The sequence below is a fragment of the Mastomys coucha genome, unplaced genomic scaffold (genome assembly GCF_008632895.1).
Source record: "Mastomys coucha isolate ucsf_1 unplaced genomic scaffold, UCSF_Mcou_1 pScaffold3, whole genome shotgun sequence".
NCBI lineage: Eukaryota > Metazoa > Chordata > Mammalia > Rodentia > Muridae > Mastomys > Mastomys coucha.
In genome coordinates, this window is record NW_022196909.1 from 49,864,504 (window position 1) to 49,886,792 (window position 22,289).

Sequence of the window (22,289 nt, forward strand, 5' to 3'; positions counted from 1 at the left end):
CAGTCAGGTTTAAGGTAATAGAGAATCAACGAGAAAGCAGAGAGGGAAGCAGGAACGGCTGAGAAAGGCTGAGAGGGGGCCAGTGTCGGGGGAGCTCGGAAGAAAAGAGGGAAAAAAGGAGGGGACAGGGCTATCAGGAAAAAAGGGAAAGCAGAGGCTTGGGGAATGCAGAAAGGTAAGATGCTGGGCGGAGCAGGGCTCCAGAGCGGGAGTGACTCGACGCGAAGGGCAAGAGGGAACGGGAACCACAGCGCCGGGTGGCAGGAAGGGCTCCAGGAATACGAGGAGACCCTCGACGGGAAGGGAAGGTCGGTCTGCGGGCGGCGGAGGGGCCACACACGGGCCGAGGGCGCGACGCGACGCGGGCGGCAACTGCGGCCTGCAGCGCGGCCGTGCCCTGAGGAGAAGGCTGCTGGGCTGCGGTCGGCCCCCGGCCCTCCACAGCGGCCTGGGAGCGGCCGGCGCAGGCCGAGGGGGAGGGGCAGGCCGGCGGCAGGAGGACAAGATGGCGGCGGCTGATGGCAGCTTCTCCCCCGGCCCGCCGCCGCCGCCGCCGCCCCGCGCCGGAAAGGGCGTCAGCGCTCGGCTCGCCCAGACTCACCTGGCCGGGTGCGTGGAGGTCCGGGACCCGGGCTTAGAGGCTTCCCGGGGCGGATGGCGGCGGGGCGGGGGCGGATGGCGGCGGATGGCGCCGCGCTCGGCTCCTCCCGTCTCCCTCGCTCACTCCGCGGCTGGGCTCAGACTAACGGCCCATCCGGGCAACCGCCGCCCCCGGGAGCACCCCCCACCTCCCGCCTCCCTCCGCGGCTGGGCACGCCCCCTGATTTGCATAGGGGGCGGAGCCCCTTCCTCTCCGACCCCTCCGCTCTTCAGGGCCGTCCCTGCTTTAAAAAAAATAAAGGCGGTGTGTGGAGGATATTTGCATAAAGGGGAGGGACTTACGGACGCTAGGACGCCGGTTGGCTAGGGAGACGTCTTGGCGTCGGCAGTTGAGACGCGCAGACCCGGCGGAGTGCGAGGCCGTTGGGGCGCAGAATTTACACGACGGATGGTGGGAGAAAGAGGATGCGCATGCGTGGTGGGTCCGCGGAAGGCTGGGAGCGAAGAGAGACGCAGGAAAGGGATGGTAGGCCCCGGCCACTCTCATCGGAGAAGACGGAAAGAACTGCGACGAATGGAAAGGGATTAGCTAGTCGAGGGCGGAGTGACATAGACCCTGGAAGAATTGCAGGTCTGGTGTCAATTCGGGAGAGGTAAACGCGTCAGGGAGGCGGGGCTTTCCAGCTATCAAATCACGTCATGCAAATGAAGCGGATAGGCAAGCCAATCAAAGGGTCCAGAGGAGTGTATCATTGACTTTCTTCGAGTAGGCGTTCTTCGAGTGAGTCTGGGGATTTGCATAATATATGCAAATAATTTGAACAAAGACAAGGAATTACCTACTCTTCCAAATTTTAGCAGCGAATAACTACGGCGGACGTTTGACATTTAATTTCAGGCTCAGTAATTTTCAAAACTGTGTTTTTATAATTAATGTTCTTTCAACAATGAGTTTGAGCTTTAAAGGTAGTACTATTTCCCCTCTTTGTTTCTTAGTACTTGACTGTAGACTCCTTTGCCTCTCACCACACCTACTACCTACTCAACATTTTCGTGTTAATTTTTATGTATATTGGTAGGTGCACTGGCCTTTACAAGCCAGAGGTTGTCATCCAGAGGTCTCCCCAAAACACCTCATTCGTTAAGACATATTCTTTCATCTTTCACTGAATCTTGATACTTGATGGCTGAGGGCAGATTCCATATGGACTGGCTTGAGATCTTCCTGTCTCTGCATCCTGGTGTTGAAGTTACAGATACAAGTGATCCACCCAGCCTGGACATGAGTACAGGAGGTCCAAAGTTAGGTCCTCATGCTTGTATAGCAAGCATTTCATCCACTGAGCCATTTCCCCAACTCTAAAAATAACTTTTGTTTGTTTTTTCGAGACAAGGTTTCTCTGTGTAGTCCTGGCTGTCCTGGAACTCACTCTGTAGACCAGGCTGGCCTCGAACTCAGAAATCCAACCTGCCTCTGCCTCCCAAGGGCTGGGATTAAAGACGTGCACTACCACAGCCCGGCAAAATAACATTTTTTTATTTTATGTGTATGCATATCTACATATATGCATATGTACCAAGTGGGTTCCTGGTGCCGAAGAGATCAGAACAGGATGTTGGATCTCTTTGAACTGGAGTTAACTGGTGGTTGTGAGCCCCTAGATGTAGGTGTTGGAAATCGAATCCAGGTCCTCTGAAAGAACAGCGAGTGCTGAGCCGTCTCTCCAGTGGCCGTCAGTAACAGTTTGACATACTAGAGGCACGCATGGGATATTGTGGAGGCAGAGGAGTAACCTGACTGTCCTGGTGGGAGCAGGCTAAAAGATACATGGGGAGAGAGAGAAGAGAGGGAGGGAGAAAGTAGCACTTGGCATCCACAGTAATTCCAGTGCTGTAGAGGCGAGAGATGGGTGGATCTCCTAGGACTCACTGGCCTGCCACCATACTCTCAGACTAGTTCAAGGCCAGTGAGAGAACACATCTCAAAACCACACACACAAAACCAAGGTGGCCATAATCCGAGAAATGGCAACCAAGGTTGCTCTCTGGCCTCAGTATGCACCCCTCCCTCCCTCTCCCTCTCCCTCTCCCTCTCTCTCTCTCTCTCTCTCTCTCTCTCTCTCTTTCTCACACACACAAACACACAGATGGTGCAAATTTTAGTCCATTTTGAGACATATTGAAACTGAAATGCTGGCTGGTGTCAAGAGCTAAAGGAGCACACTTACCAGGAAGCTGCAATTCCAGTTGCTGCCAAGGGTTGAAGGATCCTGATCCTCTCCCTACCTACACAGGAGCTACATGAGTTTTACACTAGAGGGCGCCATTACTGCAAAATATAGCTCAGGTACAGGAGAGACAGGAGTAGAGGCAAAAGTTTGCAGGCCTGTGCCTAGCTGATGTCAGTAAATAAAAGAATCACTTGTCCAATAGGGACAATGAAAAGTGAGCAGGACACAGTTAAGAAATAGATGTGGGGGCTGGAGAGATGGCTCAGAGGTTAAGAGTACTGTCTGCTCTTCCAGAGGTCCTGAGTTCAATTCCCAGCACCCACATGGTGGCTCACAACCATGTAATGGGATCTGATGCCCTCTTCTGGCCTGTAGACACACTTACAGGCAGAATGCTGTATATATAATAAATTAATATTTTTTTTTTCGAGACAGGGTTTCTCTGTGCAGGTTTCTCTGTAGACTGTCCCAGAAGAGAGGGATGAAATGGTGTGTTTATAAGAATATAAAGCCGGGCCGGGCAGTGGTGGCACACACCTTTAATCCCAACCCTTGGGAGGCAGAGGCAGGTGGATTTCTGAGTTCAAGGCCAGCCTGGTCTACAGAGTGAGTTCCAGGACAGCCAGGGCTACACAGAGAAACCTTGTCTGGAAAAAAAAAAAAAAGTGCACCACTGCCAACCGGCTCAAGGTACTCTCTTAAGAACACTCAATTATAGCTGGTTGTCCCCATCCAGGGCTGCTCAGTTTGTACTCATCCTTTTTGCTATCACAGGCATCCATTACTCTGCATGCATGCCCTTCTGACATTCTCTCATGGTGGCCTAAGCGATGCTGCTGCTACTGGTGCTGAAGGGACAGGTGTATGAGTTTTACAATCCAGAGCACTTGCAGGAGATTCTCTCTGTGGTTGGTGCGACCCCTCCCGGGGTATATAAGGAAAGACGTCTGGTCTGGCTCACTTGGAAGTTGCCCAGGCAGCACTCCTGTGCGGCCTCCCTTGGTGCAAGAACACTGGGTCCGATTAAAGACTCCTTTCTGATGATCCTCTCTTGCCTGCTTTTAGTAGTGTGGGCTGAGCTGGCAGTGGAGAAGGCCGCAGAGATAGCGGAGGCCGACTGCCTGACAGCTGAGGAGGTGGCAGCCCATCAGTCTGAGGGAGCAATGTAGACAGGAACAAGGGGAATAGCGGGTATAGAAAGGATGGAGAGCGGAGGCGGAAGAGTAGGAAACAATGATAAACCAGAGATGAGCTGGTAGAGCACCCATGAGTCCCAGCAGTCAGGAAACAGAGGCAGGCAGATCTTTGTGAGTTCCAGTCTAGCCTGGTCTACATAGTAAGACAATGCCTCAAGAGGGGAGAGAATAGCTGGTGGGATAGCTCAGAGGTTAAGAACACTGCCACACTTACAGCTGACCAGGGCTCAATTTCCAGCACCCACATGGTGGCTCACAACAGTCTGTAATTCCAGTTCCAGGGATTGGATGCCCTCTTCTGGCCTACACAGGCACCAGTCACACATGTGGTCCATAGACTTAAAGGAAGGCAAAACATTCATATCTGTAAAGTAATATTTAAAAATAAAAAACCAGAACCCAGCAGTGGTGGCACACACCTTTAATCCCAGCCCTTGGGAGGCAGAGGCAGGTGGATTTCTGAGTTCAAGGACAGCCTGGTCTACAGAGTGAGTTCCAGGACAGCCAGGGCTACACAGAAAAACAGAAACAGAGAAACCCTGTTTTGAAAAACCAAAAAAAAAAAAAAAAAAAAAGTTACCAAGTTGTCAAGTTTTCAGGACAGGTTCTGGATAGCCCTGGCCAACAGCTGTAATGCTGCCTGGTGTCAAGGGTTGAAGGATCCAAGGCTCACTTGCTGGGAAGCTACAATTCCAATTGCTGCCAAGGACTGAAGATTCCGGCCGGATTCCTCTCCCTACCTACACAAGAGCTACATGAGAATTTTACACTAGAGGGCGCCATTGCTGCAAAGCCAGCCGGTACCTTTCCTTACTGTTTCCTGGTTGCTGATGGTAATTATCTGGGTAGACCAGAACAAAAGGACTGCAGACTGGGACCCTAAGCCTGCAATTCCCAGACTAAAGCAGGACCATGAGTTTGAGGCCAGCTTATGCTACATGTGAACCTTGGAGAGGGAGGGAGAAGGGATGAAAAGGAGAGGAGAGGGGTGGGGCACTGAAGACATGATGGCCTGTTGATTAATAGTGAACGGACTGATTTTGCAGAGGACCAGAATTTAGTTCCCAACATCCATATCAGGTGACTCCTGTAACTCCAGCTCCAGGGGGATTCTGTCCCTCTGGCGTCCTAGGGCATCTGTACGCATGTGCAACATGCTCACATATACACACACAATCAAAAATAGGTTTAAAAAAAACTGCAGCCTTTAATCCTAGCACTTGGGAGGCAGAGGCAGGCAGATTTCTGAGTTCGAGGCCAGCCTGATCTAATTTCAGGGAGTAAAGGAAGTTCGAGGCCAGCCTGATCTAATTTCAGGGAGTAAAGGAAGATGGATGGGGGCATATTTTACTTGAGTCCCTTGCTCAGCATGTGGGAAGCCCTGGGTTCAACTGAGCACTGGAGGAAGGAAAGAACAGTGACTGAACCTGAACTCTGTGGCCAGAGCCAGCTTACCTGGACCCCTCGGAGAGGGAAAGGCCTGGCCTTGGGTCCTTAGGTCCCTTGCTTTTCTTGGTTTGTTGGCTGTTCTACAGTTTCTATCAGAGATGCTGAATTCGCCATATTTGCACTTGGTAGCTTCCCCATACACCCCTCTCCATTAGTACACGGGACTTTTGGGTTTGGCAGTACCGGACATGGAACCTAGGACCAGGCAAGCATTCTACCACTGAGCTTTAGCCTTAGCTGCAGACTGGACTTGGGGTTTCCTCATGAGAATCCCAGCATCTTGTTTAATTTTATAGTATCATGAGGCCTTCACCCCATCTGTTCACTCGGGCTTCAAATATTACTGAGGACTTCTGATAGGCCAAGCACAAAAGCTTAGCTCTCAGCTGAGCAGTGGTGGTGCACACCTTTGACTGAAGACACGGGGAGATCGCTGAGTTTGAGGCCAGCATGGTCTACAGGATGAGTTCCAGGACCGCAGGGGCTACACAAAGAAACGTCTCAAAAAACCAAAATAAACAGAAAACTTAGCTGTCATTCCCATTTCCAAAGTAAAGCTTAAAAGACAGTGATTGTCAGGGCCACAGATGGGGGGGGGGGGGAATCACAGAAGGGGAGATGAAGACTGTCAAGGTCGCCTTCAGCCCTAAGAAGCTCCTGTGAGCCTGGACAGAGAAAAGATATCACACCTGTACTCTCTCTTTTTTTTTTCTTCGAGACAGAGTTTCTCTGTGTAACCTTGGCTGTCCTGGAACTCACTCTGTAGACCAGGCTGGCCTCGAACTCAGAAATCTGCCTGCCTCTGCCTCCCAAATGCTGGGATTAAAAGCATGCGCCACCACTGCCTGGCTGGTTTGGTTTTTCAAGACAGTTTCTCTTTGTAGCCCTGGTTGTCCTCACTTTGTAGACCAGGTGGGCTGTGAACTCACAGAGTTCTGTCTCTCCCTCCAAATGCTGGGACTAAAGGGGTGCGCCGCCACCACCAGGCACACACCTATAATCTTTGAGGTCAAAGCTGTCTTGAAACTCTGGAATCTCCCTTCAGAACAAAAGCTTTCAGCCATAGCAAAGCCACCAATAGTAAGGCAGGCAAACCCTGAATACCTTCCCTCCAATAGTAAGGCAGGCAGACCCTGAATACCTTCCCTCCAATAGTCAGGCAGGCAAACCCTGAATACCTTCCCTCCAATAGTCAGGCAGGCAAACCCTGAATACCTTCCCTCCAATAGTAAGGCAGGCAAACCCTGAATACCCTTCCCTCCAATAGTAAGGCAGGCAAATCCTGAATACCCTTCCCTCAAAGACACGTCCCCCTCCCCAGATCCAGGACTTGTGTCCCCAGTAAACAAAGCTGACTTGGCCCACTAGGAGCATTATTTATTTAGTTTGACTCTGGCTCACAACTGCTTCTCTTTTCCATGCTGCTGTCATTAGAGGCTCCTCAGTCCCACCATGTCATATCCACCTCCAATTAGGGCAACTCCGAGATAGCTTTCTTGGCTGGGGGACCTGTTGGCCTCTGGTGTTCTTTGTTTTTCTCCTCATACATCAGAATCCTGGAAGAGACACAGGCATCAGGGACAAACCTCTCAAGAGAGTGAATCTCAGGTTGCTATAAGAGTGCAGAGGGGAGCGAGACGAAGCCAGAAACACATTGCTGGCACTGTGGGGACCAGAGCTGTGGATGAGTTGGGGATTGTGAAGAGTCTTTGAAGAGGACAAGGGGACAAGGCTGGGGCTACGGAGAAGACGGGGAAGTCCCAGGAGGTTGAAACTAGAGCTCACATTCTTAAGATGGCAGATCTCTTGCCTAGCATCATTCTGAGAAAGTCAGAGTAGCTGAACGTCTCCTCTGAGCCACTGGACACCTCTCTAATTAATTTCTTCAGTTCTAGGTGGGTCTTGGGAACCCCAAGCTTCTCCAGCATTCGCTTCAAGGACATAATATCTGAAGGTGGAAATGGAGGGTCCTCTCTCTCTGCCATCTTGAACCTCCACGTACCACCCCCCACCCTTCTATAATATCTGAAGGTGGAAATGGAGGGTCCCCTCTCTCTGCCATCTTGAACCTCCACGTACCACCCCCACCCTTATATAATATCTGAAGGTGGAAACGGAGGGTCCCCTCTCTCTGCCATCTTGAACCTCCATGTACTCATCCCCCACCCTTGTATTATTGGTTGTGGCTAGAACTTTTCCTGTCTACAGGGGACAGAACTAGTAGACAAGGCCTCCATTTCCCTAGGTCCACACACACACCCAAACCACCCTTTTCTCACCGATATCTCCATTTCCATTCAGATCAAACTCCATGTATTTTGCTAGGTGAGAAAGAGAACAGAGAAAGTAATTGCTGTCGTGGGGGTTTGAGGAAGAGGTGGCTGAGCAATGCCAGGGTAGAAGATATGGAAGGAGGGCACAGGGATATAGGCTCTTGAGGGAGCCTGTGGGGGTGCTAAGATGGGGGAGGGGAAGGAGGCTCTTGAAGGCAGCTTCCCTCCTCCACAACAGTCAGCCATGATCCTCTCAGCCCCCAGCCCCCAGCTTCCCTCCACTCCCAGCCCTCCTCACTCTTGAAAGCTTCCAGTTTGGACGGCAGATCCTCATCACTGCTGTATTTGGGATCATCGAGGAAGTGCTGTTGGGGGGCAGATAGGAGCCATTCTGGTCAGCCTGAGGGACTCCAGATCCCACCCACTCCCCCCATTGGTTCCTGCTTTTACCTTGTTGATCCCCTCCAGCCTCTCTTCCTGCTGGGCCTTCAGCAGTCCAAAAGCTTTTCCTCCTGAGGGGTATAGAGGTTAACCACCCCTCCCTCCCTCTCCTCCTCCCTGTGCCCAGTCCAAGCATTACCCAAGGGCTGCCCTCTGGGATCTTTAGCAGCTCTCCTGGCTCCCCAGCCAGGCCTGACTCATGCTGGCTCCTGCTCCCACATGGTCCACCTTCCCTACCCTGCAAATCCCTGCTTTGGCTCATAGCTCCTCAGACGCCCACTCAAGGCCTTGGGTGACGGGGCTGGCAGTCTGTCTGCTGGCTCCTCTCTCCACCAGCTCCCCAGAGCTTCTGGACCGCTCTCATACTTCCCCTTTGCACTCATTCCCTCCTTGCTAACTCCCAGGCACCACTTACTTCCCCATCAGCTTCTGCTGACACCAGCACCCCAGGAGAAGGCAGAACGGGTCGAAAAGGGAGGTGAGAAAGTAACGTGCTGAAAAGCTACTTTGGGGGCTGGGTGGAGGAGGCAGGGTCTCATATCATCCAGGCGCTTGAGAGTTCAAGCAGCCATCCTGCCTCAGCCTCCCAAATGGCTGGGACTGCAGCCCTGTAACACTCCTAGTTCCACACAGTTCCTCCAAGAAAGAGATTGTACATGGGAGAAAGACTTAGATCAGCTCTCGGAGGTGTGGAAAGGCACCAGGGTCTGAGGGACCAAGTATGATACCGTAGGCGTAGGCCTGCAATCTAGCACCTAAGAGAGGTTGATCCTGGGAGTTGGAGACCAGCCAGGCTAACACAGTAAGAACCTGTCTCCAACCCAAACCAAGGAAGTGATAAACAATGGCTTCCCCCAGATCCTGAGGTGGGGGCTGGGAGGGTTTACTTGAGATTTCCTCAGGCTTCATGATGCAGGTTAATACAGGCAGCCGAGGACTGGCTGACTTGCTCCGGTATGGACAAGAGAGGCTGAGGTCTGCAGGCTGCTCCAGGAATGGGGTGAGCTGAGCCTAGGGCCCTAGGAAGGAAAGAAACCTCTCTCAAGGGCTACGGAGGAACACTCGGGACACATGGAGACATGTCCCAGAAGGATTTGTCTTCTGGGTTTTGTGTTCTTCAGGCTCTTGAGTGCCAACCTCCTGGCTCACCTGCTTTCAAACCTTGAGTTGAATCTACAAAGTCATTTGAGAGTTTAAAGAGACACTATGGAGGAACAGAAAGTGAGAGCAATAGAGACAGCAGACAGAGCCACTTCCTGTCCCCACCATGGGCCGAGCAGAGGTCTAACTCAGGCAGATGCCCTCCCCTCATAGCAAGGGTAGCCCTGGTCCCCTCAGTCACTGGGTCACCAGGGGAGGGAGGGCTGTGACTCCAATGCACTTCCACCCCTTTCCTTGTGATCTGCCCCCAGGCTATGTCCCCTTGTACTCAGGCAGTGCCTGTCCACTCTGCAGCGACTCTAGCCTCTTGCGTGCTCTGCTTTGTGGCAGCCACCCTCTGGCCTTGAGAGGCTCTCAGTGTCTGCTGGGGACAGTTCTCTAGCCACATTCATGCAACATATGAAGATTGAATGCCTCCCGTTTGCAGGGCACACTGCTAGGCCTGGGGAGCCAACAGATGAGAAGTCTGGTCTCGTGGTCTCCATACAGAATGCTCTACAGAGAGGGCAGGTTTGAATAGCATGGTTGTGGGAGATGACTGAGAAATCACTCTCAGGGATGCAGGTGCTATGTAGTTAGAGAGGAAAAAGTAGTACTGGATCCGTGGCTTAGCAGTTAAGATCACTGACTGTGGATCCAAAGGACCCTGGTTCAATTCCCAGCTACTGCCTGATGTGGCCTCTAGCTATCTGAATTGCCTTTGGGCTGGGCAGTGGTGGCGCACACCTTTAGCCCCAGCACTTAGGAGGCAGAGGCAGGAGGATTTCTGAGTTCAAGGCCAGCCTGGTCTACAGAGTGAGTTCCAGGACAGCCAGGGCTACACAGAGAAACCCTGTCTCGAAAAAAAAAAAAAAGAATATGTTGTTTTCCTTTTAATTTCTACTGTTTTGTTTGTACTATGTGTGCAGGCGCTCATGGCACAGGATGTGATGGAAGTTAAAGGCCAACTCGCAGGAGCTGGATCCCTACTTAGCAGCTCTTCCTGGAGGGTTGGTTCCTCCAGCAGCAACCTCAGTTCCTGGTGGAAGTTGATCATGCATCCTGTAGTAGAGTTCTGACCCTGCAGACGGTCAGTCCTCCGTGTCCTTACAAGCCCGCTCTAGGTTAAGATCTGGTCTGTAGTCCAGGCCTCTGTACTTCTGGACAGCCAGCCATATAAATCAAGAATGCTACAAGCCCCTCTTCAGACTTGGTATTTTGCCAGGCTGGCCCACAGGACTCAAGCCAAGCACCTTGCCCACATTTGTGCTTCATTATAAAGCATCCAACACAGTGGCAGCCAGACACAACAGTGAGAGGAGGTATCTGGGGGTCTGGAGCCTCCGTGCCCTTCCGTACTAACCGTCCCTGGCAGCCCTCCGACCCCAAATCTTCTTGAGTGTTTAAGGAGGTACCACCAGGCTGGGATCTGGGATGTCCCGCTAAATCATTAGCTATTTAAATAATCAGTTATTGGCCACAGACCAGCTGAGTTGAAAGTCATAGCCCTTTTCCTCATCCCTGCCCTTGGGCAACAAGATTCCTATCTTTAGGGACTTTCCAATAGTTACCCCATCAACATAAACCCAGTTAAGAGACTCTTACTATAATAGACAGAAGATGGATGCCGTATTAAACCTTTATCAACTAGCAAACTGCAAGGGTTTTAGGAGCTTTGCCTAGGAGGTGAATGAGTTCTATATCTTGGTGTGACTAAGGAAGGATAAGAGCAGCGACTGCTCAAAAGCCCAGAGGCGAGAGCAATCTTCCTAGCCGAAGAATGCTTAGAGCAGCTGCAGGCAACGCTGGCCTGAACCTTGTTTGGTGGTGGGTAATAAAAGAGTAAAGGGATTCTTAAAGATGCAGGACTGTAATTCCCAGCACTGGGGAGGCCGAGTCAGGCCTTCCAAAGGTTTGAGGCAAGCAATCTTATGGAGTTCTAGATGAGCCTGAGACAGGGTCTGAAAAGAGAAGCTGGGGCCAGGGCCAGGGCCAGGGCGGGACTCTGTGAGGGCGGGCCAGGGCCAGGGCAGGGCTCTGTGAATGAGGTGCTGCCACCGAGCATGCAGACCTGAGAACCCACATGGTAGACAGGAAGCAGCAGACCTCCACAGCTGACCTCTAACAGTCCAGTCATGCTCTTGCACACAGACAGACAGAGAATAAATAAATTTAGGAAAAAAACCAAAACCCCAAAACAAAATGTAGGAGAAGAAGCCTGGGGATGGGGTCAGGGACACCACTGTCAGAAGACTGTGAGATTTGAGACCTCCTGCTAAGAGCCTCTGTCAGGGTTCTGTGCTCTCCAAGGGGGTGACTATAGGGTTAAGGCCGCTGGACTGACTATGTTGCCTGGGAAAGAATGCACTGTCCAGAAAGTGAGGGAGTGTGTGTGTGTGTGTGTGTGTGTGTGTGTGTGTGTGCGCGCGCGCGCGCGCAGGTGTTCCCTGAGAGCCTTCTATTGACCCTCCATTCTCCCAGCCCTGCTCTTTGCCCAGGAGACTGACCTGTGCAGACCACATCAGAGGGTGCGTCTGGCTTTCAGTTAGTTTGGGCCTTGAAGGAGCCTAACCGGGAAACAATAGGATGGAGGAACTGGGTACTATCACCATGGTTACCATTCGTGAGGTCACAGTGGCTCAGCCTCCCCTGAAGCCAGCCGTCCTCCTGAGGTACCTGCTCTGCCAAGATTTCTTTCAGGTGTCAGTAGCCCACAGGCCGATCTCAAATGATTGGTGATGGAAAAGTCGTACGGACTTTTCTTTTCACCTTGTTGAGACAGGATCTCATGTGGCCCAGGCTAGCCTGGGATTCACTACATAGCTGAAGATGAACAACTGACCTTCGTGCCTCAGCCTTCCAAGTGCTGGGATTTGAAGTCAGTGGCACTTTTAATAAAGACATATAGGACAAGTATATTGCTTTGTTTGAATAATAACTTTAAAAAATGTGTGTGTGGGGGCTCTTTTGCCTGCATGTATGTCTGTGTACCAGTTCTGTTCCAAAGGCCGACTGAGGGTGTTAGATCCCTGAAGCAGGAGTTATAAGAGGATGTGAGCTGCTGCAGACCCCCAGGTCCATTGGAGAACAGCCAGTGCACTATTTAGCTGAGCTATTTATTTAACCCCAAGAACTAATTTTTTAATTCAAGAAGTTAGTGAACATTTGAGGCTAACCTGGTCTACATACTTGACAATTCAAGTATCCCAGATTACAGAGTAGGATGTGTCTTAAGTTAATTAAAATATAAATTGAAGGCTGGGTGTGTTGGTTCACCCCTTTAATCCTAGTACTCAAGATGCAGAAGCAGGTGGATCTCTGTGAGTTCAAGGACAGTCTGGTCTACACTTCCAGGGCCAGCCAAGAACTACATAACTAAGACCCTGTCAAAACAACAACAACAAAACAAAACAAAAAAACAATAATAACAAAACTATTAAAGTCTAGAAAGTCTAAGATGATGAAAATTGTTCTTGAATACACGTACACCATAACTTAGTCTAGGCGGACTTCCCTGGATAGTTCTGTCAACTTGATAAACACAGAATCATCTGAAAGAGGGAACGTCAACTGAGAAAATGCCTGCAATCAGTATGATTAGAGGAGGGCCCAGCTCATCTCTGGGCTGTAGTCCTGGTTCTATAGAAAGCAGGCTGAGCAGCCACGATGATCAAGCCAGTCAGCAGCACCCCTCCATGGCCTCTGCATCAGCTCCTGCCTCCAGGTTCCTGCCTGTTTGAGGTTGTGCCTTGGCTTCCCTCAGTGGACAGTGTGGCTCAGGACCTGTAAGCCCAACAAGCCCTTCCTAGGTTTCTCTTGGTCATGATATTTCGTCACAGCACTAGTAACCTGACTTAAGACACGGACTGATATCAAAAGCATTCATGTAGGGTCTCAGAATCCATAGAGGGTTGGAAGTCTTTCCTGGTAGAAAAGGAAGTGGGGAGCAGAGTCCCCTTAAGTTTAGGCCCAGCCAGCCATCTTCTGGATCACCCCAGCCCAAGAGTGGGAGGAGAGACTTACACTGGGTAGCTAGGGCGGGAGGTCTGGAAATTCATAGTTGTGATTCCCGATTTACAGATGTGCACACAGGTAGTGAACACAGAGTCTAGTCAGAACGATGACTTGTAAACCATTATTCCCTGAGCCACAGAGTACTGCCCTGCATCAGAGTGTGCATCATGAAAACAGAGGTTGGGGGCTTGAGAGACAGCTCAGCACTCAAGAATGCCTGCCGCTCTTCCAGGGGACCCAGGGTTGATTCCCAGCACCCGTATGGCAACTCACAACCGCCAGGAACTCCAGTCCCAGGACATCCTAGGCCCTATTGTCTCTGTAGACACCAGGCACACAGGTGACCTGACATAAATTTAGACAAAACACCTATACACATAAAACAAGAGGGAAGACAAGGAAATACAACGTTCATCTCAAACAGAAGGCCTTTGTACCTCCCTTCCCTAACCATGGGCTTATGGTGAAGAAAAGTGTTCTCCACGCTGACTCTGCTTGGGGACTAAGAGATCTTGGGAGGGGGAATTGAGGCCCATGGAGAACAGCTTAAATGCTTCAGGTCCCCAGCAGGGGGCAGCTCGTACCTGCCCATGGCACACGGGACCCACACCCCCCACTTAGCTACCTTAGAAAGAAGGCCTCTCCACAGCTCATGGGTGGCCAGATGACCCAGGGAGGCCTTCCCAGGTGGTGTAGTTATCAAGGAGGCTGAGAGAGTAGCCAGGGAGGGAGCTAGCACCAGAACTGCTCCAAGTCAGCCTTCTTAACAATAAGACATTGCTTCTTCAACAAAGTCATGTGTCACTTCACAGTGGGAAGCAACTGGACAGCACATATTACAGAACAGAGCCCCTCACAGACACAAGGAGGGGAAAATGCATTAGTTTCAAAGATGGGGTCAAGGGCTAGAAAAGAGGGCTCAGCGGTTAAGAGCACTTGTTGCTCCCGCAGAGGATCGCTTCCATTCTCAGCACCCACAGGGTGGTTCACAGCCATCTGTAACTCTAGTTCCAGAGGATCTGATGCCCTTTTCTGACTTCCATGGGCACCAGGCACATACATGGTGCACGTATACAGGCAGGCAAAACATTTATTATTAAAAAAAATAAAAGAAGAAAGAAAGAAAGGCCGGGCAGTGGTGGCACACCCCTTTAATCCCAGCACTTGGGAGGCAGAGGCAGGCTGATTTCTGAGTTTGAGGACAGCCTGGTCTACACAGAGTGAGTTCCAGGACAGCCAGGACTACAGAGAAACCCTGTTTCGAAAAACCAAAAAATTAATTAAAAAGACTGGAGAGATGGCTCAGTGGTTAAGAGCACTGACTGCTCTTCTAGAGGTCCTGAGTTCAATTCCCAGCAACCACATGGTGGCTCACAATCATCTGTAATGGGATCCTATGCCCTCTTCTGGTGTGTCTGAAGACAGCTACAGTGTACTCAAATACATAAATAAACAAATCTTTTAAAAAATAAAAATAAATTAAAAACCTAAACAAAAAATAGATTGTATTAGCGAGATTGCTCAGTGGATAAAGTCTCTTGCCAAACAAGACGGATGACCTAGTTTCTGTCCTTGGGACCGACAGGATAGAAAGAGAAGCCACTCCCACAGGTGGTCTTCTGACCTCTACACACACACTGTGGCATGCATACCTCTGTAGACATGCACACAAATAAGCATACAAAAATTTGAAGGGAATGAAAGGATCCTGAGAATGGATGGTGAAGTTGAACCCACATTCTGCATGGCATGCTACAAGTTAGGCTTCTCTTCCATGTGCTTTCATCTCCTTCAGGTCTGTAAAGCACACACCAGGGCATAAAGCCACCCATGTGACCTGCAGTGATAGGGAATGAGACGTCTGTCACTTGTGTCTGTGAAGATCATCTCCCGCGACTCGCACTTTGTAGAGTCCCAATAAATGTGGTTAAGTAGGCTGATTGTGGTGGCACAAACCTTTAATCCCAGGACTTGGGAGGCGGAGACAGGTGAATCTCTGTGAGTTTGAGGCCGGCCTGGTCTACAGAGTGAGTTCCAGGTCAGCCACACAGAGCTACACAGAGAGGCGCTGTCTTGAAAATCAAAACAAAACAAACGAGGCAGTTAAACAGCAGCTGAAATAACAAACAAATGGATATCTCATGAGTAAGTCCGTGAAGAAGGCAAGCTAAAGCAGTTCTCTGCTGGGGTGTTCCTTTCCAGGAAATAAAATGAAAACTCACCCATTAATATCCATTAATAGCTCTCACTCCTCTGTAACACTGCTGGGGGAAGGGATCCAGCCCTTATAGATGAAGCTTTCAGGCGCGCTGTCCTTGGTAACACTGTTACCAGCAGCAGCAGCTTGCTCCCCAGAGGGAAAGGCGAGGGGGGCGGGGGGAGGGAGGCAGCGACCCTGGGCATGGCTGGACAAAGGAGAGGGAAGGAGCCTAGTCTCTCAGCTGGAGGGCGTCAGTGGTTTGGTCTGGGTGAAGGCCTGGTCTTGAACCTCAGAAGGTGAGAGAACCACATCCTGGTCTCACCTACCCAATCTTGTAAAATCAGACATGGGGAGGACATCCTTCCATACCACCTGTCCACTGGCTGCCTCCAGAGAGCCCCAGGCATGTCCATCGGTGCCATCTTTTCTCCTTAGCAGGACATTGCATATGCCCAGAGTCCTGCGCAGTGGAGGTTCTTGGCAAGTCCCTTGTGATTTCTACTTGTCCTAGGCTCCTGAAGTTGTTCCTCTGCTTAGACCTCACTGCGGAGGACTGTTCACCTCACCAACGGGAGACATGGCCAAGGTGCTGTTGCTCATCTTCATCACGGTTTATCCAGGTGACTGGGTGTTTGCTCGGGAACCAGGGCTTGAGGGGACAGGAGGAGGAGGAAAGGAAGAGGTGAGATTCAGGGGATCCAAGGGGTGTCTGGTGGGAACACTGAGGGGTGCAGAAAGCACTTCAGAACACTGTCTCCTGTGGTCTCTTCCAGAAGCCAGCCCTGCTAGGTCACCTGCCACCCCAAAGGGTCGTTTGTATCATCTATTCTGCAGCCCCTTTTCTTCTCAGCCTCCTTTCAAGAAAGATACAATCTAAAGGCCCTCCCGGGAAAGGGGGAGAAAGAAGGGGCTGCTATGGAGTTTGACTGTTGGTGTTATTTTTTTAAAAAGATTTAGTTAGTTAGTTTATGTATATGAGTACACATTGTAGCTGTACAGATAGTTGTGAGCCTTCATCTGGTTGTTGGGAATTGACTTTTAGGACCTCTGCTCACTCAGGTCAACCCTGCTTGCTCTAGTTGGCCCAGCTCGCTCCAGTAGACCCCACTTATTCAGTCCTTGCTTGCTCTGGCCCAAAGATTTATTTTTTATTATAAATAAGTACACTTTAGTTGTCTTCAGACACACAAGAAGAGGACGTCAGGTCTCATTATGGGTGGTTGTGAGCCACCATGTGGTTGCTTGGAATTGAACTCAGGACCTTTGGAAGAGCAATCAGTGCTCTTACCTGCTGAGCCATCTCGCCAGCCCTCCCCCCCGTGTTATTTTTTTTAAATATTTATTTATTTATTTATTTTATGTATATGAGTACACTGTAGCTGTACAAATGGTTATGAGCTATCATGCACCTGCTGGGAATTGAACTCAGGACCTTTGGAAGAGCAGTCAGTGCTCTTACCTGCTGAGCCATCTCGCCAGCCCCCTGGTGTTATTTTTTAAAAATATTTATTTATTTATTTTATGTATATGAGTATCCTGTAGCTGTACAGATGGTTATGAGCCATCATGCAGCTGCTGGGAATTTGAACTCAGAACCTTCGGAAGAGCAGTCAGTGCTTTTTTTTTTTTAATTTATTTATTTATTATATGTAAGCACATTGTAGCTATCTTTCAGACACTCCAGAAGATGGCATCAGATCTCATTATGGATGATTGTGAGCCATCATGTGGTTGCTGGGATTTCAACTCACGACCTTCGGAATAGCAGTCGGTGCTCTTAACGGCTGAGCCATCTCTCCAGGACCTCTGCTTGCTCCAGCCCTGCTTGCTCACACTCTGTCCCAAAGATTTATTTATTTATTATTATATGTAAGTACACTGTAGCTGTCTTTGGACACACCAGAAGAGGGCGTCAGATCTCATTATGAATGGTTGTGAGCCACTATGTGGTTGCTGGGATTTGAACTCAGGACCTCTGGAAGAGCAGCCAGTGCTCTTGCCCACTGAGCCATCTCTCCAGCACATTGGTGTTGTTTTTGCTTGCTTGTTTTTGAGGCAGGGCCTCCGTAGTTTAGGTTGATCTCAAACTCACATGTAGCCAACAATGACCTTCAACTGGTTCTCCCAAGCTCACCTCTCGAGCAAGGATTACAGTGGTGCACTACCTCATGTGGTGCTGGGGATCAAAGCTAGGGCTTGCTGCATGCCACCAGGTGAGTTATATCGCTAGCCCTGGCTGTGTAGCCCAGCCTGGCCCCGAACATTCAATCCTCTTCTCTCAGCCTCCTATATTAGAGTCGGGCTTAGACTAATACACTCAGCAGATTTTCTTTCTTTAACATTTTGTTTGTTTGTTTGTTTTTTCAAGACAGGGTCTCTCTGCGTAGCCCTGGCTCTCCTGGAACTCACTCTTGTAGACCAGGCTGGCCTCCAACTCAGAAATCTGCCTGCCTCTGCCTCCCAAGTGCTGGGATTAAAGGTGTGCGCCACCATCTCCCGGCCTCTATTTTTTTTTTTTTAAAGGGGAATGCAGAGATGGTTCAGAAGTTAGGGACACTGGCTCCTCTCCTAGAGAACCCAGGTTCAATCCCCAACACCCACATGGCGGCTCACAATCATCTGAACTCATTCCAGTTCCACGGGATCCAGTATACTCTATGGATACAAACACACATGCGGCAAAAACCCATGCACATGTAATAAAATACTTTTTTTTAAAGGTTTATTTATTTATTTTATGTAAGTACAGTGTAGCTGGGCAGTGGTGGCACACACCTTTAATCCCAGCACTTGGGAGCTACACAGAGAAACCCTGTCTTGAAAAACCAAAATGATTAAAAAAAAAAAAAAAAAAAAAAAAAAGAATGTAGCCAAGATTTGAACTTCAGGTCTAACCCTGAAGCTGGGATGTGGCTCCTTGGTGGGGTTGGTTGCTAGCATTCATCAGGTGGGGGGGGGGGGGTTAAAGTTCTCATACAGCCAAGACCAAAATGAAAACAACTCCCATCACAGTGATAACACCCAGGGCTGCAGCACCGTGAAGTTACTCACGGAGGCAGCTACCCTCATTCATGAGCGCTAAGTGTACTGCAGGGGTCAAGTTGGCCAATAATGGCTCCGTAAAGAAGGTGGCTGTATAAGCGAGGGAATCGGTGTGTAAAAGAATTTAAAAACAAAACAATTAAGTCCGAGGACAGCCAGGGCTACAGAGAGAAACCCTGTCTCAAAAAACAAAAAAAAACAAAAAACAAAAAAACCCAAAAAACCCCCAATTAAATTAGCGAAGAGGAAAGGGTTTAAACTCCTGGGTGTTTGCCTGACACCGCCCCCCCCGCCCCCCGGCCCCACGGGGAAGGAGAGCCGTGGAGAACGCTTTTCTTTTCTTTTTGGAATAACTGAGTGTTTTCTGGATATTTGCTTTCTTCCCAGGATCCTGTGCTCTCTGGGTGTCCCAGCCCCCCCGAGATTCGTGCGCAGGAGGGCACTACTGCCTCCCTGCCCTGCTCCTTCAATGCCAGCCGAGGAAAACTGGCCATTGGCTCTGTCACATGGTACCAAGACAAAGTAGCCCCGGGGATGGAGTTGAGCAACGCAACCCCAGGGTTCAGAGGCCGCTTGGCCTCTTTTTCTGTTTCCCAGTTCATTAGGGACCACAAGGCAGGGCTGCACATACAGGACACCCAAAGTCATGATGCCGGAATCTATGTGTGCAGGGTGGAGGTGCTAGGCCTCGGCGTGGGAACGGGAAATGGGACTCGGCTGCTGGTGGAGAAAGGTGAGGTGGTGGGAGACCCCCTAAGATGCAGTGTTCCTGGGAGTTAGGTATGGTCGCCTCTCGGAGTTCCTGAACTCCTTCCTCTCCACCGTCTCCACGTCTGCTGTAGGGCCTCCTCAGCAAGCCCCCAACACAGAGCAAGCAGCTCACACTAGCATCCTCCTCCGGGCTGGATTCTATGCCCTCAGCTTTCTCTCTGTGGCCACGGGCAGTACCATCTATTACCAGGGCAAATGTGAGTTGCTGGACGGGGGCGAGGAGCAGCGATGGGAGGGACAGGTTGCAAGAGGGGAGAGCTTCAGGCTTGGAACTCTGAGCAGCCCTGGCTATTTCTCCCCAGGTCCCTGTCACGTGGAAAACACCGCCTCTCCTCCCGCAGCCTCTGAGAAGCGATTCTAAATCCCAGTGATTCAGCACTCTCAAGAGGCCAGCAATAAATCCTTACCGGCTCCACTCTCCTACTTAGGACTCCCGTATTTTCTTCGTTCTCCAGTCACACACACACACACACACACACACACACACACACACACACACACACCCATCTTGGCTTTTAGCTCTGCCTTCTCTTTAGAGGAGCTGGTGTTTCTAAATGCCCTTGCTCAGTGACCACTGACACCCCCCCAACAGGTGAAAGAGTGAGCCACGGGCTGGACACATACAGAGAAGCCTGACACAGAAGTGGGGAACCACACTTTACTAGGTGCACATAGGATGACGCTGAGCAGCCACCCAGGGCGAGGGAGACTTTGGGGGGCGCTCAAGCGGTTGTGTTCCTGGCGATGCAGGCATAGTCAGTGCTGGGCTCTTCTTTCATGTCTGTGATGTCACTACTGGACACCGGCAGCTTCTGGAGAGATGCATAGTGGGGCTCCTGCCCTGTGACCTGGGCCTGACGGTGCAGAGGACAGAATGTGAGGACCCTGGGGTACCGCCATCACATCCTTCCCCAGCAGGGCTTTCTCCCCGCAAGGTCACGCTTTTCTCTTTATGTCTCTTGAACCTGCTTTCTCTTGCTTTTCCTCTTTCTTTGTTTCTATAGAAGTGTGTCTGCCTGTGCTTGTGTAGGCCTGAAGTGGATGCTTGGACATCAACTTTCCAATTGTTTCTACACATCATTTCTATCTATCTTCCCATCTATTTTGAGACAAGGTCTCTCACTAAAACTGGAGTTTGCCATTTCCACTAGGCCAGAGAGCCCCTAGGACTTGCCCGTCTGTACCCCACAGTACTGGGGTTCCAGGTACAAGCCACCATGCCTGGCTACAGTAAACACTCTCTCAGAACCTCCTCTACTCCCACCCCCCCTTTATTTACTTTATTTACATAAGTACACTGTCCCTGTCTTCAGACACACCAGAAGAGGGCATCAGATCCCATTACAGATGGTCGTGAGCCACCATGTGGTTGCTGGGAAGTGAACTCAGGACCTCTGCAAGAGCAGTCAATGCTCTTAACCACTAAGCCATTCATTCAACCCCCAAATTCCCTCTTCTTTTGAGACAGGGTCTCATGTAGGCTGGCCTACAACTTGATATGCAGTCAAGGACGGATTCCCTGCCTCTAGCCTCTACGTTGGATTTCAGTCACTTACCAGCACTCTGGTTTTATGTTGCCCTGGGAATCAAACACAGGGTTCTACACAGGCTAGACTGTTAACTAAACCACACTGCTAGCCACGCCCCAGCACGCCTCCTTTGCTTTTGTTTTTTTTTTTTTTTTTTTTTTTTTTTTTTTTTTTTTTTTTTTTGGTTGTTTGAGACAAAGCCTCTCCTGTTTTTGTTTTTTTTGTTTGTTTGTTTTGTTTTTGTTTTTTTGAGATAGGGTTTCTCTGAGTAGCCCTGGCTGTCCTGGAACTCACTCTGTAGACCAGGCTGGCCTCGAACTCAGAAATCCACCTGCCTCTGCCTCCCAAGTGCTGGGATTAAAGGCGTGTGCCACCACCACCCGGCCCTGCTTTATATTCTTATAAACACACCATTTCATCCCTCTCTTCTGGATGCTTCTTTTCTCTCTTTCTGCCTCTTTCTTTTTCTCCGTTGCTCCTACTTCTTCCCTTTTCTCTGGGCTCCAACACTTCATCCCAGCCCCACTCCCTACGTGGATTTCCTTTGTCCCCTCACCCACTGCCCGCACACCCTCCCACCCCAGCCCTCCTTCCTCGCCCCCTTGCCCTCAGCCCCCGCCTCCTTCCCCCTACCCCTTCATCCCCTCCACCCCTCACTCCCTTGCCCCCTTCCCCCTTGTCCCTTCGCCCCCAGACTCACATTCCTTTCCAGTCTCTTCACTAGAAGGAAAAAAAAATGCTTCAGCAAGACTCTTCCCCCATCCCCCTGCCAGAATGGCACCCCAGCTTGGCTCACCCACCCTAGGACAGCACCTCGAGTTGGATCTGCCACCTCAGAATAGCACCCCACCCCAGGCCTCCAACTCCAGCACAGTAGGACTCCACCCAGAACAGCCTTACACAACACACCACACCACACAACACACCGACTGGACCCTCAACCCCTCCTCACTCACTGGTTGCCATAGGAACCACAACCAAAGCCTGGGCCTTTTGGACAACACACCTCTGGCCTCTCCTACCCTGGGGACTCCTGGGACTCCGGCCTCAGCAGTAGGAAGGGTGTGGAGGGCATGCTGTGGGTGACCGTGAGAGATGCTCTAGGGCTTACCTCTCTGACAAAACCGGCACAGGCAGGCGAACAGGATGATAATGAGCAGGAGGAGGAGCCCTCCCAGTCCCAGGCTCCCGTAGATCAGGCATTTATCTGTGTCTGGAAGGAGTATCTATGAGATGGTCTTTCTCCCGTCAGTTTCCAAAACCCCTGTTAAATATAAGTTTCCCAGCTTCCTACATTTTTCTTGGGTTCCTCCCCTCTTTATCTTTTATTCTGTCTTCCTCTCCCAGATCGATCCTGCTTTCTTTCTTTCTTTCTTTCTCTCTTTCTTTTTTTTGGGGGGGGG

At 50.5% G+C, this 22,289-nt stretch overlaps 4 protein-coding genes across 6 annotated transcripts in view; 1 reads left to right on the forward strand and 3 right to left on the reverse strand.

Moving 5' to 3' along the window:
• Positions 1-1,147, reverse strand: part of Prrc2a (proline rich coiled-coil 2A) — a gene marked incomplete at its 3' end in the record, with an annotated part of 14,261 nt that extends 13,114 nt beyond the window's left edge. The window contains exons 1-2 of the mRNA XM_031347018.1: positions 947-1,147; positions 185-601 (exon numbers count right to left, since the gene is read on the reverse strand). Of these exons, the coding sequence (XP_031202878.1) occupies positions 185-601; positions 947-1,147 (618 nt within the window). The remainder of the gene's footprint in view (positions 1-184; positions 602-946) is intronic.
• A 5,681-nt stretch (positions 1,148-6,828) lies between these two features.
• Positions 6,829-11,951, reverse strand: Aif1 (allograft inflammatory factor 1). 3 transcript variants are annotated; one of them, XM_031347093.1, is made up of 8 exons: positions 11,838-11,951; positions 9,078-9,209; positions 8,606-8,826; positions 8,200-8,261; positions 8,048-8,114; positions 7,756-7,797; positions 7,262-7,424; positions 6,829-7,032 (listed from the first exon to the last, which is right to left on the reverse strand). In XM_031347093.1, the coding sequence occupies exons 6-8, from the start codon at positions 7,787-7,789 to the stop codon at positions 6,948-6,950; spliced, it is 282 nt and encodes a 93-aa protein (XP_031202953.1). In that variant the 5' UTR covers positions 7,790-7,797; positions 8,048-8,114; positions 8,200-8,261; positions 8,606-8,826; positions 9,078-9,209; positions 11,838-11,951; the 3' UTR covers positions 6,829-6,947. The 3 variants fall into 3 exon arrangements, with proteins under 3 accessions (XP_031202953.1, XP_031202952.1, XP_031202951.1); XM_031347092.1 differs by lacking the exon at positions 8,606-8,826; XM_031347091.1 differs by lacking the exons at positions 9,078-9,209; positions 11,838-11,951 and having other exon boundaries at positions 8,428-8,635.
• On the forward strand, positions 11,704-19,780 carry Ncr3 (natural cytotoxicity triggering receptor 3). Its single transcript, XM_031347095.1, is given in 6 exon segments — positions 11,704-12,208; positions 16,056-16,164; positions 18,974-18,999; positions 19,001-19,319; positions 19,429-19,554; positions 19,660-19,780. Coding segments are annotated over 5 exon segments (573 nt in total). The 5' UTR covers positions 11,704-12,208; positions 16,056-16,121; the 3' UTR covers positions 19,719-19,780.
• A 221-nt stretch (positions 19,781-20,001) lies between these two features.
• The window catches only part of Lst1 (leukocyte specific transcript 1), a 3,387-nt gene continuing 1,099 nt past the window's right edge, over positions 20,002-22,289 (reverse strand). Inside the window, exons 2-4 of the mRNA XM_031347651.1 lie at positions 21,998-22,099; positions 21,587-21,606; positions 20,002-20,211 (exon numbers count right to left, since the gene is read on the reverse strand). Coding sequence (XP_031203511.1) covers positions 20,080-20,211; positions 21,587-21,606; positions 21,998-22,099 — 254 coding nt within the window. The 3' untranslated portion in view covers positions 20,002-20,079. The remainder of the gene's footprint in view (positions 20,212-21,586; positions 21,607-21,997; positions 22,100-22,289) is intronic.